Source organism: Uloborus diversus, chromosome 5, assembly GCF_026930045.1.
Source record: "Uloborus diversus isolate 005 chromosome 5, Udiv.v.3.1, whole genome shotgun sequence".
NCBI lineage: Eukaryota > Metazoa > Arthropoda > Arachnida > Araneae > Uloboridae > Uloborus > Uloborus diversus.
Window position 1 is genome coordinate 177523928 of NC_072735.1, and position 20191 is coordinate 177544118.

General features: G+C 35.7%; 1 protein-coding gene across 1 annotated transcript in view; it reads right to left on the minus strand.

Annotated features, from left to right (window-relative positions):
* The window catches only part of LOC129223295 (calpain-A-like), a 93418-nt gene that overhangs the window by 30601 nt on the left and 42626 nt on the right, over positions 1 to 20191 (minus strand). Inside the window, 2 exon segments of the mRNA XM_054857861.1 lie at positions 103 to 145; positions 4180 to 4397. Coding sequence (XP_054713836.1) covers positions 103 to 145; positions 4180 to 4397 — 261 coding nt within the window.

A 20191-nucleotide genomic window follows, 5' to 3' on the forward strand; every position in this document is an offset into this window, starting at 1 on the left:
GTTACTGATTTGTAATCATTTGCTGATCACATACAATGCACGAATAGAATAATCGCCGAAAAATGAAGCAATCGAATGAATGACACGAAAAAAGAAACTTACGTCCTCGTCAGGTTTGTCCATACCGATTTCTTCATCATATTCCCTGAAACAAAAGAAAATGCTTTTAATGACGAATTCTGGCTCATTGTTACAAAAAATAACTTCTCAACTCAGAACAATGTTACTCGAATGATTTGTTGATGTTATTACATTTTCTGCTCTTTTTTTATTGCACAGATTGGTTTTTAAAGAATGTGGATTCATTTATTCATTCTGGGTTAAAAATGATTTCATATGTTACATTTGACTTGTAAAAAAAGAAGAAAAAACTGAATTATTTATATGTTAGATTTACAGTAAATAGGATAAAACTAATGATGAAAATACCAGTTCTAATATTGTCTTTGTTTTGATAAAAAGCAAGGTATGAAAAAACCGTTCCACGATGCATCAATCTCATCCAGGGGGGGGGGGGAAGCCCAGAACTTAAAATTTTGGGAGGGCGGACGTTTTTAATTTGTCGCATGGGACTCCAAATTTTGGACCCCTGATCACATCGTGCTTGAAGTTAAAATCAATCGCTTTTTCACAACATTTTGAGGAACCTCTAGACTTCCGTGTTACGTAAAAACTTGTGTTTGTGTATGTAGCTTTAATTGGTAATGTTCGTTTAAATTTATTGATGCTTACGAAATCTGTAATTGGCTTGATAAGATTTTTTTTTTTTAATTTTAATAAAAGGACTTTTTTAGTTAAATGAGTAATGAATAGCCCAAAATCAACTCTGAACGATTGGAGAAAAAAGGTGCTTGTTGGAGGTATAACGTATGAGTTATTTGGGAAGAGCTGCATACTATTCAAAACAATTACTACTTTCAGATTTAAACATCTCCAACCCATCCAACTAAACACATTTAAATCAAAGATTGTGATTCAGTTCACACTTATTTGTTGAAGCAAAAATTTGCCTTTTTAGAGGATTAAGTTTGAACAATTTAAAACTCTAATAAAGTCGATTTCAAAGGCATAGAAAGAAAAAGTCGCATCTTAATCGATCATTTTGGTTGAGTCTAGGGTTTCCAATCCCAAGTCGAATTCATTCCCGCGGGATTTCGGGATTGTATGGAGCCAATCCCGCGGGATTGATTTTGTTCTTCTAAAAGTTCAATTTTAATGTCAAGTGAAAAAAGTTGTTTCTTAGGAATGACTGATTTTATTACTTGAATCAGTAGTCTTACCGGATTCCGCAATATTAATTGTTAGAGCACTAACAAAGTCTAGCGGGTTTCACAATCAGTAGTACACTTTTCACTTTCTTTTACAAAAAAGGAAGTATTGTATTCGCGAAAAAAAATTTCACTCAAAAATCGACCTTAATTTCCATTTTACTCAAACCCGAATCAATATTGAGTTTTTTTTTTTCGACTCGACCACGCGTGGATAAGTGCCTAAGAGCGTATAGATACGCGAAATATCCATAATGACAATTCCCGAGTTGATTACAACTAGTGATGTGGATTGGGTAAATACCCAGAGGGTAGGTAAATATTTTTTGGGTAAATACCCAAAAACTGGGTATTTTACAAAAAAAATGCAAAAAGTGAATGAGAATTTTTTTTTAAATCTAAATGTGAAACAATTGGTAAAACTGATACATACATATGTATTACAGAGTTTATAATATTTTTTATCGAAAGACTTAATGAAATTATGAAAGAAACATATCACGAACCAAAGGATCTTTCTTTTCAATGCCATAATTGAAGAAGATGTTTGCTTTTTTTTTGTAACTAGTTAAGCTTTTTACTTTTTGTAGAATTGCTTTTTATATGTGAAATTTGGCTACCAACATTGATTAGGCATATCCAACACATTTAATGTGAATATCATATTAGATTGCCGAGTTGTTTCACACAATAATTCTTTAAATATGTGATCAAAATACAAATTTTAGGGAAAAATTTATTGTTTTGTATATAGTTGGTTATACAAGGTGTTTCGTTTTAACCTGCAAGACCTTTATTTTTGCAACCGTTAGTCCTAGATGCTTTCTTCCAATTGCAAAAATATTCAGATGCAGAGTAAAGATATTGGAAGTTTGAAGCAAAAATAAAAATGAGTCAAAAACTACAAAAAATAATTTTTTATACAGCTCTAGGTCCCCTAACTTATATTTAGAGAAATGATCTGAATTTAAAACTTACTGACACAAAAAAAACTTGACATTTGTGCTATAAAAACTCAAGGAGATATTCCATTTGAAAGTTTTAAGGGACCATGCAGAAGATGAGATTAGAACTTATTACCCTTTCAGAATAATGACAGGTTGGCAAAGTAAAAAACACAAGGTATTACATTTTTCATTTCAACTCAAAAATTCATGCAAATGTTATGCCGTGATACGCAAAACATGCTGCAAAACCTTGAACAATTTGAAAAATCACTCTGCACACATATAATTTTATATAAACACTCATTAACTGCTATATTTTCCCCCAAAAGATGTTACTGACGGCGAGTGTAAAATAGTGTAAGTTACAAAATGCTGCGTTTCATATCTCAGTGAATATTGGTTGTACTAATGTCAAACTTTTTTTGTAATTGTTTTTCAGTGGAGATTATTTCCCTAAATATCAATAAGTCAGAGGATCTGGGGCCCGTGTAAAAAGTTAAAATTTGTATTTTTTTTACTCATTTTTATTTTTGCTTCAAATTTTCAATATCTTAAGTCTGCATCTGATTTTGAACATTTTTGCAATTGTAAGTATGCATCTAGGACTAACGGTTGCAAAAATAGAGGTCTTGAAGGTTAAAACAAAACACTCTGTATATATACATAGTGGAATACATACAGAAAAGTATTTTAGTTGAATATAAATTTTTGAAATAAATGCCCGGGTAAATATCCATTTTGGGTATTTACCCCTAAAAATAAATACCCGGGTATTTTACATCACTAATTACAACGAATTTTCTCGTGACGTCTGTATGTACGTATGTATGTCGCATAACTCAAGAACGGTATGAGTTAGAAAGTTGAAATTTGGTACGTAGATTCCTAGTGGGGTCTAGTTGTGCACCTCTCCTTTTGGTTGCATTCGGGTGTTTCTAAAGGGGTCTTTTGCCCCTTTTTGGGGGGAAATCATCGTTGATTTCGATGTAAACTCAAGTGGTGTTATAGTTTGGTGAACACTTGGCGATATATCGCCCGTCTTTTGGTCACCAAGTTTTGTCGCCAACTCGGCGACAAATTTGACGATTATTTTTAAATGTTTCAATTTGGCCACTGTTGTTGATATTTAGAGAGTAAACTATTGAATCACATTAAAATTGCCAGTAATGGGAAAATTACATTAAATTGGAGTAAAAGGAAGTCATGTGATGCACACATCAGCTCGTTCTATTTTGTATAAAATGACAAAGACCTTTTAACAATAACGAATCTCATACAAAAGAGAAAAGCTACCGGATCACTTGTCTTGAACTCCAGTACCTCTTAGCACACTCCAGACTTTGTTCACGGGATTTCTTAGTGTGACGTTAACTCCATTCATTTCTTCATTCAAATTTAACATGCTATATCCAGTGACAAGGACCTTCTAACGACAACCAATCTCTTACGGAAGAAAAGAGCTACCGGAACGCATCTCACTCCCTCCAGTAACTCTTAGCACAGAGATTGGTTCTCTAGGCCTTGCTCCATGGGATTTTTTCTGCGTCATCGACTCCACCTACTTGAAATGACTAGCTCTACAAGGGCAATAACGGGCAGTGGTAGCCCGATCGGTAGAGTGTCGGATTCGGGGCCGGAGGGTCCTGGGTTCGAACCTCGATGCTCGAACCCCCACCGTCGTCAATAAAGGGGACTGGGCGACGTTAAATATGCTCGTGGTCTCAATGTCCTCCAAGTGAAACGATACCTCTGAAGGTGCTAGCACCAGGTAGCTATAAGCTCCTGGACTAGTTCTAAATTCGCATTAACTGTTCGATCCGGTGATGGTGCTGCCATCTATCGGTATATAAAATAATGGAGGCAAGGCACTTAGTATGCAGTCCTCGACATCAATACAGTTGTAGTCAGTTGTGACTCGGAATAGGAATGGCAATAACCAAATGAGTTTAAATCGGTCTACTCACGTCATGAGATTCTTCTTTTCGGTGAAGACCCTGAGTACGAAGTCTCCTTCCTCTGCCGGGTCGAAGGTGGAAGGTATGATGCAGTAGGTGCCCGGTGGCAGCTTGAAGCGGCAGCTCACCTCCCTCAGGTTGATGAACGTGTTGGATCGGGCGATGGAAGCGTTATACTGGAAGAAGCTCTTCGGCAGGGGCTTCGGAAGCCTATCGGGGTTCTTCAGCTGATGAAAGAGAGAAAATATTCGTTTGCGATCGATAAAACGGTTGCGCTTGATATTTGGTTTGCATTAAATTATTTTTATAAAATTCTGATACTATTATGCAGACATAGAACATCGCAAGTCAAGATATGACGGGTAAAAATTGCTTCTATATTTGAACGAAGCCATTGCCTGTTTGATGATATTTTGATAGTTGACATTTTAACCCTAACTCCAGTGGATTAACACAAACTCCAGTAGGTAGCGTTCATTGTCGACCACTTCTTTGTTTCTTCGTTCCCCTGAAAGGACAGTCTTACGAGTAAAGCAGATCAGTTACCGGATCCAGTTCAGCCTTGTCACGATAAAGCCTTTCCCTGCATGTCAAACATGACCGAAACATATTATCAAATTAACGGATTGACGCAGTTTCAACTGAAATTGTCGCCTTGCATTTTGTTCTTTGTAAAACCGGTATCACTACTGCTATGCAGACAGGGTTCACATTACAAGTTTAGAAGTGTTCAAGAAGTGACACATGTGCGAACTGATGAAATACAAACAGCCATCTCTTGACCCTCTACTTTGCATTTTGAAAGGTTTTAAGATTAGTTATGTTTCGTTAAAGCGCAGGGAGGAGCGGATCCAGTTTTTGGTTTTTGAAATGTTGATACTATTGGTTATAAGTTTAAAATTTTTGCATTAATAGGGAGTTTGGGATCATTCCTCATAAAAATCTCGCAGTTGAAGTCCGTAAAATGTAGTTATAACCTATTTTTGGTCGATTTAAGAAGGGGTGAGGAGGGGGGGGGGAGGCTCCCTTATCCGCCACCTATATTCATGCTTTAACACACGAGATTTAGAAAGTGGTTCTTAATTGGAGGTCGTGGTCGCTTCGCTCTTCTGCAAGCTACTGTGCTTTTTGCTGTTATGTCTGTCTTTATCCACGTTACTTCAGGTAAAATTTGACCACGCAGAGATGACGGATGACCCTGAAGTCGAAACCTCATTTGCATTTTACTGGCTGATTCTAACTACTACTAAATTACTAATTAGGTAATAGGTAGAATCAGCTAAAAAAATAACAAATACCATATTACAAGTGATGCAAAAGAGGTTTCTGCTTCAGGGTTATCCACCATCTCTCCGTGGTCAAGCTTTAGAGATCTTAGTGTTGCTGTTAGTATTGTTGTGGGCAGATAATACAATTCATGAAAAGAGAGAGTGTCCGTTGCTCCTAAAGGTTGACTTTCTTTATTGCCACGGCGGTTTGTACCTTAGTTTTCCAAGGGAGTCTCATACGGTCAGAGGGTTTTAACGTGCACCAGTCAGCTTAAAGGTACAAGATTTTCTTTTGTCGATTGGTGACTTCTATCGATAGAACTACCGCAACTCAAACGTTTAGTTAACAGTGTATTACATGTGTGTCTCAGGGGTTTTTGAAATTTCATCTGAATACTATACTTTTAGGATTTGTCTGCGCCATTATGCAAATGCGCTTTCATCAGAGGGCAGCACAGGTGACTGTGAGCATAAAACAGCTAAGCTCCGTGAGAATGGACGGCTTCCTACCTGATGTATCTTTACAACATTCGGACACTCGTCCGTTACACTGCTTGTCGCAGAACTTTTATAAAACCAAGAAGGGTTTTAATTTTATTTACAATGTTATTTTAATTTACTGCACATATGTTAAGTTAAATATAATAGTTTTAAGTAAATCATAGTTTTCTTGACTTTATTCGTACAATCATTACATGAGCAAACAGGATTTGTTGTCATTGATTGGCACCGAATTTCTGGATGACAAGGAATACGCATCGAGTCACCGACTTCAGGGGCCCCCTGATGGGAGGTCAGGGCAAGTCACTGTGATCTCCCAAAAATGTTCCTTAATGGGCAACTTTACTGATGATTAGGTAAATTTGGGGACACTTTTGCAATCAATGTAGATGTTATATTTTATTTTTTAAAACCGTTAAAATTATAATTCAGTTACTCCTAACGTACCTTCTTATCAGTGGTGAATGTATGTATGATTTGTGAGCATGCTCGTACATTATCAGTCGGTAAAACTTAGAATTTCACTCAGCCCAGTGAGAATTCCCCCCCCCCCCTCCCAAAAATTTTAGCTCCGAGCGCTCCTGATCGAATCTGAGCAAAATACTAAATATGTATGCACAAGATATGTATGTGTCCAACTGCGTAAATATGCTATTGCTTTTTTTTCCTTGAATTTTCTGAAAAAAAAAAGTTGATTTTTTTTACCGATATTAAGGGGTGGTGTACCTGAAGAGAATTCCCTATACATACGTCGAAAGAAGAAAAATGAATAAAATTTGAATTATTGTCATCTTGAATTCAAATTATTGTATCTTTTGCAATCGCGTGTTGCGATAGGACCCTACTCGTTGGGTCTTGAGTGTGTGTGTAGACGTGTATGCTCGCAGGCATGTGTGAGTGTAAGGCATAGATTAAACCGACCATGAGTGTGGTCCCAATCGCGGAGGCCGTAATTGCACACCCCCTTTGAACCCGCTACACCCTCTTCTCTTTTGAATCAAAGCCTTGAATGAAAGCAAACGATTTGTAACCACGGCGACGAAAATGTGTCCTCTTAATAATCATTAAAACGAGCTAGACTTATTCTCATCGTCACGGTAATCTGAAAAATCAGAGCAACACCAAACTCGGTCAAGTGAGCTTGAAAAACAATATGTGATTGCTCAATAATCAGCTTTTTCAGGTCTTATTAAAGATACTTAGTTAATTGTTTCCTTCAAAGGAGCATTTAAATGTCCAGAGTTAAACCTCAACTACTAAAGGTTTTCGTATGCTAATAGTAGTGATAATTTCGTATGCTAATAATGGTCAATAACGAGTATTCGCACACTCTGTATACAAACACCTAAATGAGACATAATTATGAATCGGTCTCAACAGTATAGAAAAAAGAGCAGAATAGAGTAGTTGAGAGTTTTACCTCAACTATTAATAGTTTTCGTATGCTAATAGTAGTGATAATTTCGTATGCTAATAGTGGTCAATAACGAGTATTAGCATACTCTGTATACAAACACCTAAATGAGTCATAATTATGAATCGGTCTCAACAGTAGTAGAAAAACGGGCAGAAAAACATGCCTCAAGAGTCTTGCAATTCTTTCGTTTCCGAAGAAACACCCTTTCAAGGCCTTTGCCAAAAAAGAAAAAAGTTCATTTCACAATGATGCAGGTATTGAGAATAGCATTTCGTCAAGGCAATCCTGTTTTCTTTCGATGCGTCTGCATAATAACAAAAGAAGATGGCTCGAGGAAGAAGGAAGATAAAAGTATCAATTTGTTAGAGATAATTTTATCATTGTTTAAATATCTTAATGTGTTATTTCAAAGATTTGACTGATAGACGATATCTGTTAGTGCCTTCATTACAAAGCTGCGAGATAATTAAATTTATATTAAAATTTTTCCATTCAAAAGTGACTATCGTGAAATGATTGCTATTCTTTCTCTTAGCTTTAAACTCTCACTCAATAAAAATTTAATCAAGTAAAAAAAATAAATAAATCAGATGACATGGAGACGATTTATACTATTTTTTAAAATTTTAAAACTAATTTTAATAGTAGACAATTGAACATTCAAGGAATGAACATATACACAGTATCATCAAAACTTTTTCAAAAGTCTACCAGGTAGATGAAAAACCCAAAAATATATGTGAAATACACCGCCAGCTCAGTCATTTCCAGCCGAGGACTGCAGTTTCGTGCTTGTTAGCACTTATCAGCCCGGCATAGGAAAGTGACTGAGCTGGAGATGGAAAACCTATTAAGGAAGCCAAGAGTGCGAAACAAACTGGTATAAGCACGAAACTGCAGTCCTCGGCTGGAAATGACTGAGCTGGCGGTGTATTTCACGTATTTCTGCTTTAGTCCTGGCTAATGGGCGGTAATTTACTGAATATACTCAAAAATATAGTTTGCAAAATAAACCGACATTATTGAATAAAATATGACAACTTATATAAAGTACAAACTCAGAATGAAAAAAGGTTAAAAAACCAGCAAACAGCTGTTTCGGCACTCTAAAATACAAGTGCCATCATCAGTGCAATTAAAAACGAAGACAGGTTCAACCCGACTAAAACAGAGTCGAGGCGAACAATGGAATGAGAGACGAGTTGTGTAGTAGACCACACCTACCACACAACTCGTCTCTCATTCCATTGTTCGCCTCGACTGTGTTTTAGTCGGGTTGAACCTGTCTTCGTTTTTAATTGCACTGATGATGGCACTTGTATTTTAGAGTGGTGGTGCTGCCGAAACAGCTGTTTGCTGGTTTTTTAACCTTTTTTCATTCTGAATTTGTACTTTATATACGTTGTCATATTTTATTCACTACACAGTACAAAGTTTTCGACTACTTTTTATGGAAACCGACATTAGATAGATTGTAAAATCTAAAATCGGTACCAAAAGGGCATAAAATTAGATGCTGAACCTAAAAGCTAAAACTACATGGCTACTTGTGGATTATATTTTAGAGACTACGTAACTAATCTTTGTTCGCCGAAATTTTAAAGGTCATTTTACTTAAAAGAATTCAAGACCCCATCCCCTCCAGCGAAGAAATATTCTGCAGACTCTCTCACGATGTACATAGCAGCGTCACGCAGTTTTCGCTACCGGAAACAAAACGTTGTCCATAAGAACTTAAATTTTAGTCTACCTTGTCAAAAAAAAAAAAAAAAAAAATCTAATTTGAATTCTGAAACTTTGAATTCAAATTATGTTTTTCGCAATCACGAGTTGCGACAAGACCCTACTCATTAGAGTTATTGTTTCTAGAAATGGCTCCCCCCCAAGCATGTCCCTCCTCCTGGGTGGTTATGTGTGTATAGTTGTGTGTGTGCAGGCTTAAGTGTGTGCACGTAGGCCTGTGTATCCGGGGGACAGTGCTCAGGAACAGAGTAGCCGTGCCGGTGGGCGGTGGTGCTGCTGGTCCAAGCTGAAAAATAATCCCAACGTCAAGGACTGTCAAATGAGAACAATAAGCAATCGTGATTGCTCAAAAAAAAAAAAAAAAAAAAAAAACTGATTTAGTTGCGATGCGTAAAAAATTTTGAAAAAGTTGCCTTACACAGAGAATCATACTTTTTGCACCAATACTGAGATATGGATAGGAATTTTTACAAAGCATGAAAATATTGACTGACATTTTTTGTAGGAATGAAAGTACTCCATGGAGGAGTGAAAAATACGAAAACAGTTCCATAATAATGAAAAGAAAATATAAGGAGAAAATGGCAGGCAACGAAGGGAAGAGTGCCTATTTTGATTTTTAATAAAAGGGATGTGTGAAGGTTTGAACCCCATATATTCTAATGTGCTTTTTTTTTTTTTTGGTCAATATTTTTAAAATTGAATCGACCCATCATTTTGACCTCATCATTCAACCGATCTCATAATTTACTCAGCACAGGGGGCAACTGCCGCTGACCTTTAAAAATTCATGTGCACATGAAACAAAGTATATGTGGGCGTAGCTTTTGCCGTTTTCCGCCATGATACGGCATTGAGTGAGTATTTAACCTCTGCCGCCCTCCCCCCCCCCCGAATTTGAAATTATGTTTCCGATACTGAACAAGTGAGTCAATGTTTCCCGATTTTGTTTAATCCTAAATAATATTTATTTTATGAAAAAAATACTTAATTTTAATGTTTCTGAAGTTGTGATGTTGAATTTATCGATGCTTATAAGATTCACAAAGGAAGTGAGCGTATATAAAAAAAAGAGCTGATGTGTGTGTGCATCACACGGCTTCCTTTTACCCCAATTTAATGTCATTTCCCCATTACTGGCAATTTTTATGTGATTCAATAGTTTACTCTTTAAACATCACCAACAATTGCCAAATTAAAATTAGATTTAAAAAAAAAATCGCCAAATTTTTCGCCAAGTTGGCGATTAAACTTGGCAACCAAAAGACTGGCGATCTATTGCCTAGTGTCCGCCAAATTATAACACCACTTGAGTTTACATCGAAATTAACAATGATTTCCCCCCCCCCCCGAAAAGGTGCAAAATACCCCTTTAGAAACACCCGAATGCAACCAAAAGGGGAGGTGCCCAACTAGACTCCACTAGGAGTCTACGTACCAAATTTCAACTTCCCAGGACGTACCGTTCTTGAGCTATGCGACATACATACGCACATACATACGGACGTCACGAGAAAACTCGTTGTAATTAACTCGGGAATCGTCAAAATGGATATTTCGCGTGTCTACACGTTCTTAGGCACTTATCCACGTGTGCTCGAGTCGAAAAAAAAATCTCATTATTCATTCGAAGGTGACCAACATGGAAATTAAGGTCGAATTTTGAGCGAAAATTTTTTCGCGAATACAATACTTCCTTTTTTGTAAAAAGCGTTTTGACCCACATAAGTATTCAAAAACCCCTCAAGATCTTTCCAACTCAGTTTATTGTGCGTCATTTCATTGCCAACATTGAATTACATTCGTCGCTCCTGTTGCAGAAACTCATTGCAATATTTGCGATAAATTATTTTTTAAAACTTTTTTTTTGGTTTTCAAAAGAAGTTATTACAATGATTTCAACAAGTACTATACCATGCGTATTGACACATTTTGATGTTAGTTTGCAGAGATATATTTTACCTAGAAAAATCAAAGCTGACCATTAATTATCGCATTTTATCCTATGACATGACGATCTTGGTAAATTAAGACGTCTGTGATTCCTTTTGAGACAAACTTCCACTGCAATAAAATAGATATGCTGCGGTAAAAAAAAAAAACTTTCATATTTTAGGCTTATGCTTGTACCAAAGCCTTTTTTGTTTCAAGGTCTGGTGTAGCACTCGACAATTTTATTTCATCACTGACAAATCCTTACTCAGCTTTATAAATTTTAAACAATTACTCTTATTAACTTTTTCTGATTCCATCAACTTGAATATTTTTCCTAGTCAATTATCAGGGTTAATTATAACCGAATTTCAATTCATTCCTTCATAATATTATTTCAAAACATAGATGAAACATTTTTTTAAATATAAAACTGACACAATTACGATACCTTTACTTCCTCTGAGACGAGGTCATCCAGCGATGGAGTCATACACTAACATATAATGACACACAATTGGGAAGAATGTTCCATTTTATTTTTACCCATTTTCAGTCCTTTTTGAGCCCGTACTTCTAATCAAAGTAGTTGACCTTCACCAAAGCATTTAGACCACGATTAAGGAGCATAAAAAGTTCGGAAAGAAAATCCCCTAAGGAGTGTATGCGCAATTGGCTTTGCATAAATCCAAAATATGCTTCCTCCTCTAAATCATAAAAATAGTTCTCGTCAAATTTCAAACATTCCGTGGAAGTAAGTATTATTATTAAACTTCACGACTTCCGACGCTTAAAGCTTCTATAATTTGATTAAAATGGACCGTCTACTTTTCGGAAATAAAAGTCGAGTTTTAGAAGCAAATTTTTCAAGCCAAGATTGCTTGTTAGATAAAATTACAGCAACAAAAAAGTTTTGAAAAATGATAGCGCCTTAGAAATAACGTATATGGTTTATTCTCAAACAGTATTAAAAGTCCTAAGTTCGTTTTACTACAAAAAAATATGTATTCTTTTACCTACACATTTCAATAAATTTTAGCTGAAATTTGTTTTCATTAAATGACTTCATTGAAACTTTTACACCTCTTATGTGGTAAACTAGGGGCACCCGCACGGCTTTGCCCGCAATTGAAAATTAAAAGGTCTTTTGGTCAGGGTTGGCAAAAACCCGGGTTTTTTTTAAAGTCCATAGACCCGGGGTTTTTTGGGTTTTTTTAAATAAAACCCAAAAACCCAACTGAAGTTGGGTTTTTAAAAGAAATGTGGGTTTTTTTGTCTTTTTTTAGGGAAAATGTGGGGGGTACTTGTAGCATATTGTAGCGTAAGTGTATAGACAAAGTGCAAAAATTGTCTTCGGGTAAAAAAAGCTGGAAAACTAGTTAAAATTCAGCATATTCTGAAGAAAAGTATAAAAGACTACAAAACCCAAGAATGGTGAAGTTTCAGATTTTTTTTAGTTTTCATTATTACCAACAGTTAAGGCAAAGTTACTTCTCGAGTGATAAAATCTATTGTTCGTTTTTAATCACTACATTTTTTTTTTTGCATTTTACTTTATTGTATATCATTTTGCTATGCAAAACTACTGTAGAACCTCAAGTAGTTTAAATCAGTTTTTACTGAATTCCAGCTTAATCAACACATTTCTTTGAATTGAATGTTGCCTGTTTTTCTACTTCTGTGTACAGAGCAAGAAATATTAAACTTTTTCGAAGATAATGAAAATACTGTACATCCTGTTCTGTTTTCTGTTGACCATTTGAAAAATCTGTTAATTTCCAAAAATATACCTTGTGTTTATTCGAGATTTGTGACGTGTTGGTTTGCAGAAAATAATTCACCTGAAAGCCTTTTAACTAGAGTAGTTTCCTCTGTACAATCTACAAATATTGAGAAAATCAGACTAGACAGGACTCAGTCAAGATAATTTGAGTTATTTATTGACCAGTTAAAGAAAAAAGTTAAATATATTTATTTAAAATCTTTGAAGTATTTTTTTAATGCTGTTAAGTGTTAAGAAATACTATTAAAGTTCAAAATTCATTTTTTGTGTTCATTGTCTGTGATGAAGAACAAAAAAAAAATTAAATTATGAAAGTATTTAAATTAATTTTTTTTAAAACTTCTCAGAAAATTAAAAAAAACCCAAAAGTGGGCTAAATAATGGGTTTTTTTAAATGGGTTTTTTTCAAAAAAACTCATTGGGTCCAACCCAATTGGGTCCAATTCGGCCAACCCTGCTTTTGGTTCGCCTGTATATTTACAAATAATGTATGATGAATTTCTCACGAAATGGCTCGCCCATGTTACGGTTCCACGTTATAACTTGGTAATTTACTCGTCCATCTTATGATAATTTTGCTCGGGAAAATGTTCTTAAAATCGGAATAAAAAAAGAACAAAACCGAATTTTTTAAAAATTGCTTTGAGGTGCACACCCCCATGCTACAAACTATTTCTGTGCCAAATTTCATGAAAATCGGAGGAACGGTCTAAGCGCTACGCGCGTCACAGAGATCCTGGCAGACAGAGATCCTGGCAGAGAGAGATCCTGGCAGAGAGAGATCCTGGCAGAGAGAGATCCGGACAGAGAGAGATCCGGACAGACAGAGATCCGGACAGACAGAGATCCGGACAGACAGAGATCCAGACAGACAGAGATCCAGACAGACAGAGATCCGGACAGACAGAGATCCAGACAGACAGAGATCCAGACAGACAGAGATCCAGACAGAGAGAGATCCAGACAGAGAGAGATCCAGACATACAGAGATCCAGACAGAGAGACTTTCAGCTTTATTATTAGTAAAGATAACTAGATTTAATCAATTGCTTCTTAAAAGAGACAATGTCCATGTATTATCTCTGATTTTATATAGATATGAAATACATACTAATAATAAGTAAAAAATCAACAGTAATAAAAGTAATTTCGAGAACATTTTTTTTTATGAAGTTAAATCATAAAATATCAAATATCTCCATACAGAATTCTCACGCGAAGGATGTATGAGAATTGAATGAGGATGCGATATTGAGTAACAAGTAAATAGTCAAATACCGTTTTAACGAAGTCCAAGGAACAAACGAAAGCATTTCGCCGAAACGGAATTCTGTTACACTGATATAACGAGTGTTGACATTGTTACTTCGAACTTTGAATTGGTAATTACCAAAATCTTCGCTAAAACGAAATGTGACTGCACCTCCTTTTTCGGCTGCTTTGCTTTTTGAAAATATAAATTTTAGGGCCAGTAGTTGTTACTGAAAAGAAAGTGAAACATTAGTCTGAAGTTTTGTGCCTTGCAAAAAAAAAAATAAATAAATAAATAAAAAATAAATAATAATAATAATCCGTAGGAAAAATGCACAGGAAAAGAAGAGACATACAGAACACAGTGAGGGTAACGGATTGATATTATTAGGATCTAATTCTACTTTCGTATTAATTGCGTCAGCCAAATAAGCTTTTCTATGGATGCGCAAATGACAGAAACGGGATACCTGAGCAGAATGATAGAAAAAGTATTTCTTTTCAGAAGTTTATTTTGAGATCCGCTGCCCCCTTCCCTCTCTCCACACACACACATATGTATGCCACACACATATATGTATGCCGCATACATACACACATTTACTCCTTTACATTTATTACATAAAATTCCTCAGTTCTATTTTTTAATGTGATAATTTTAATGAATGAGATAAAAATGTGCTCTATTTTATGCTTCAAAATGAATGCATATAAATGGGGTACTATAAATTTTTAGCACTCATTTTAGATCTAGATTTGATGCATCAGTACTATGAAACATAAAGAACATTTGTGCGATACCCGGCTGTAGAAAATTAGCAATAGACAAAAAAAGTACATTATTGAAGAAGAAACCCAGAAATTATTACGCTGTCATTAGACAGTTGAGCACAAAATTTGTGACATACCAGCAGAGAGGAACTGTACGTACCCCTTTCTCTTAGCATCGCAGAGGAACTGCACGTACCCCTTTCTCTTAGGCATCGCAGCTGAACTTCAAACCGTCAATTATTTTTTCCAATTACATCAACCACGCACGCTGCAGAAGAGGTTAATGAATTTCCTCATTCAATCAGCTGCTGTGCCATGGATAGGATTTCTATCCCATTTTCACTATAGACTGCCTAACTGAATGGGAATAAGTCTCTTCCTCTGAGACATTATTTTTGGGGCAATGCCAGCAAGCATGAAAGAAACTCCCTTTACTCTTCTTTCCTGTTTATCATTTTTATGGCACGAGATGTTTCTTGGAACGATGAAAAAGCATTTTCCCAGGAAAAAAAAGTATTTATATTCGGATAGTATTCTTAATGCCTTTTAGACAGTCGGAAAACATCTTGGATGTAAGATTGTGTGGTATAGTTGACTGCAGTGCTTAAATAAAACTCTTTCATATGTGAGCAATCGACTGAATTTGCAAAAATGCTCCCCCCCAAAAAAATGCACAGGAAAAGAAGAGACATACAGAACACAGTGAGGGTAACGGATTGATATTATTAGGATCTAATTCTACTTTCGTATTAATTGCGTCAGCCAAATAAGCTTTTCTATGGATGCGCAAATGACAGAAACGGGATACCTGAGCAGAATGATAGAAAAAGTATTTCTTTTCAGAAGTTTATTTTGAGATCCGCTGCCCCCTTCCCTCTCTCCACACACACACATATGTATGCCACACACATATATGTATGCCGCATACATACACACATTTACTCCTTTACATTTATTACATAAAATTCCTCAGTTCTATTTTTTAATGTGATAATTTTAATGAATGAGATAAAAATGTGCTCTATTTTATGCTTCAAAATGAATGCATATAAATGGGGTACTATAAATTTTTAGCACTCATTTTAGATCTAGATTTGATGCATCAGTACTATGAAACATAAAGAACATTTGTGCGATACCCGGCTGTAGAAAATTAGCAATAGACAAAAAAAGTACATTATTGAAGAAGAAACCCAGAAATTATTACGCTGTCATTAGACAGTTGAGCACAAAATTTGTGACATACCAGCAGAGAGGAACTGTACGTACCCCTTTCTCTTAGCATCGCAGAGGAACTGCACGTACCCCTTTCTCTTAGGCATCGCAGCTGAACTTCAAACCGTCAATTATTTTTTCCAATTACATCAACCACGCACGCTGCAGAAGAGGTTAATGAATTTCCTCATTCAATCAGCTGCTGTGCCATGGATAGGATTTCTATCCCATTTTCACTATAGACTGCCTAACTGAATGGGAATAAGTCTCTTCCTCTGAGACATTATTTTTGGGGCAATGCCAGCAAGCATGAAAGAAACTCCCTTTACTCTTCTTTCCTGTTTATCATTTTTATGGCACGAGATGTTTCTTGGAACGATGAAAAAGCATTTTCCCAGGAAAAAAAAGTATTTATATTCGGATAGTATTCTTAATGCCTTTTAGACAGTCGGAAAACATCTTGGATGTAAGATTGTGTGGTATAGTTGACTGCAGTGCTTAAATAAAACTCTTTCATATGTGAGCAATCGACTGAATTTGCAAAAATGCTCCCCCCCCCCATAAGTTGTTTCACTGAGATATTTTGCTAAATGAAGTGATATCGACCGTAGGGTTTATATTGTTGTTATTGTTCCGAACAAAAGTGTACATTTTGAGCACTACAATTCAAATTCTAGCATGCTAAATCTTAGCTTTCGCCCATTAAGTACAAATTATTTAATGAAATTGTAAGGCAACCAAGTGAACAACGAATAATGAGGTGCCCAGTAGAGCAAAAGCAAGTTGAGTCGAGTCAAACAAAACACAGCTCTACCTTTTCTCGAAGCCACCCGGAGCACTTTTGACCGCCCTGTAACTTCGTTGTGGACAAAGCTAGAAGCCTGAACTTTTAGTGACTATAACAAGATACGTTTACTGAAACAAGAAATCAACTAAACCAAAGTGATGCCTAGATCTAGATGAAAGTTGGTGCTCCACTCAAAAGAAGTTTCATCAATTTTCAAAGTAGTTCAGGGGCGGACGCAGACTACAATTTCAGGGGGGGAGATAGTGATGAAGAGTGACCCCCCCTCCCTTCTCATGAACGAAACCTGCAGTTTTAGGTACGAACAATTTCTGAAACTGATAGGGTGTCAATAAAAAGTACCAAATCGGCTAAGAATAAGGCACCCAATAGGGCATAAACGTTACAAATTAATTTCATAAGCAATGAAAAATAGTATTGTACGTCAAGTATATACTTTCAAAAGCAACCAATGAATTGAAAAAAAAGACTACTGAAATTATTTTCATGTTATTGATGAAGTGCTTGAACACTATGTGGAGAGATACTATTGTCGACGGTTTAGGGGGGGAGAAGGGAGTAGGACCCCCACATGACCTTCCCCTTTTACGCGCACCTGAAGTAATTGATGTGTATTTGAAAACAAATGAAACCTTTAAACCATGTATTGCAAACTATCCCTACTAAAATCTGTAGCAAAACTTACAACGTGAATTTTCTAAAAAATATTACAAAAACAATACAGAGAGAAGAAAAGAATTAAGCGTCATTTTGGAGCACCTAAAATTATAGTGCCCGGGTTCACGCAACCGTTAGACAATACATCAACCATTCCCTGACTGAAGTCATTGATTAAAGAAACGATCGTTACGATTCCGATGGCAAACAATTCATACGATTTTTGTACGAATATTTTGTCTGGGTCCACTTCAGTCGTTTCAATGTTTCCAGCGTAACACTATTGCAGAATTTCTGTGTTGAAGTTTTCTTTTTATCCTTCAGATTTTAAGTTTTCATCAGTGTTTCAGCAGTGGCGTACCTTACCTAGCATGTGTCCCCCCCCCCTTCCCTACAGACGCAAAAGTTTTTTTTTTTTTGCGTAAACGTATGAAAACGTGAAATTCATGCAATTTTCAGAAACAACTACATTTGTGTTATAATGAAATTTTAAGTGGTCTAATGCACAAAAACAAATAAAAGTGGGGGGAGGGGGGTCTGGATATTTACCAACAGGAAAATGTTCAAATTTGTAATCTTAAAAATGCATTTCATCTTCATAATTTTGATAAACATGCAAACCACTTAGGGTGTCACGTGTCACCCCCCAGACGGGTGACACCCGGAGCGAACCGTCCCCGTCCCCCCCGATTGACGCCACTCGTTTTTAGCACTCCAAATAAAACGCAAGTGAAGTTGAAAATTCAGAAATCAATGCCTAAAACAGAAGTATAATGCTTTTCTGAAAGCTCCAGAAGTTATTTACTTAGCAAAGACAAAGATAGACCACTCTGTTAGTTCTATAGCTCAAGGATCTAATTCAGGCTACTAGGAAAAGAGCTCCCTCTATCTTTATTTCAGTCATCATTTTTGAAGACTGCTTTCGGTGTTTTCAATCTGCTATTGGTGAAATCGCCGCGCCATATGCAGGGGCTGACAGGCCCTCCCGCCTATGCGCACTTGCGCCCTCAAGTCTGAATACCTTTATTTATTTTTAATTATTTATTTATTTTATTTTTTGGTGCACAAATTTCCGTATTTTTTAAATTAAAAAAAAATTTTTACTTTTTGGCGCAATTTCCTTATTATTATTATTTTGCGCTCACAAACCTGTGCGACTTCACTTCGCTTTTTTTTTCCTTTTCTTTAAGCTTGTAAACGTGTGTATCATCGTTTTTTTTTTTTTTTTTTTTTTTTTAAGCAGGGTAGTTTCCAAAATTTTAAAAGTTTTTTTTTTTTTTTTTTTTTGAAAGAGCAGGATTAAAAACCTAGAATCTGACCATTTTTAAATAATTTCTTTAAATTTAATATTTAAAAAAATTACTTAAATCGGTGCTCTTTCATCGTTTAACCTTCCGCCGATGACATCACAAATGTGGAATGCCATTCAGTGTTGCCATTCAAAGAGCGAAATGTTTTAATTTGCATCTTTACTCACGTGTATTGTCAACGATATGGTTGATAGCAAGCGTAGAGCGCAATTATAACTCGCTTCTTGATTATCATAACGCGGAAATGCGGGAGAGAGATGCGCCATAGTGCATTACATGTGACGTCATAAAGATCACGCCTTGTTTGAAGTATCGGACATTTTAAAAATTAATTAAAAAATAGCTGTTGGGAAAATGAAAGTATTCTCTGAGTCCATTTTATTTATTTATTTATTTTATTATTATTTTTTTTTTTTTTTGCTTATTCTATCAATTGCTGTAATAAGAAGTACTACTTTTGACTAAAGGAAACAACCCCATTATTTTCTGAAAATTTGTTTTGCACCTTTTCTTCTCTCTTTTTTTTTCGCCCTTCGGAGGCCAAGGTTGGCGCTCTCTTGTGGAACCCAGTCCACCTCTAACCCTAAGCAAAGTTGTATGGACAAGATACATTTTACGACAAAGCTGAAAGCTGAAAAGTATACAGATGGCGATTACCTTTAAATAAAATATATTTTATCTAAGGCACTGATAGCATCACTCTTAAACAAGATTCGTAAGTTTTACATTTAATCTGCGAAAGAGTTCAAATTATACCGAATAGTTGACACTGAAATTTTTTTTTTTAAATTTATTTCCATGTTGATTGAAAATGGTTTACCGAGTTTTTCATGGAAATAACAGTATTCATAATACCAGAAAACATCAATAAAAAATGTAACCAATTTTAAATAATAATTTGCTTTTTAGTTGTATTTGCGTATCCCAAATTCTCAAAGGAGCAAGAAAAACGTTTTGATCAACTGTTGATTTTGCGTTTTGGCAAACGATACTTAACAAATCTAAAAGTATGCAAGAGAGTTACGGACATGAAACGATCAATTGCAAACCAAATTCAGCTCCATACTGCTCATAGGCTGACCTGAAATCTACAGCTCCCTTACCGAAAACAAATTAATGTCTTTATTTTGAAAACCGAACTCAAGTCTCTATAAGAAGTGACTCAAATTTGAAAATTCGAACTAATACAGAGATGCTGACTTTTTATATTCCCCATTTAGTTGTATCTTTTTACTTCCTTTTAAAAAAAGGAAGTATTGTATTCGCGAAAAAAAATTTCTCTCAAGAATCGGCCTTAATTTCCATTTTGCTCACCCCTGAATGAATGTTGAGTCTTTTTTTCCACCCGACCACAAGTGCATATATACC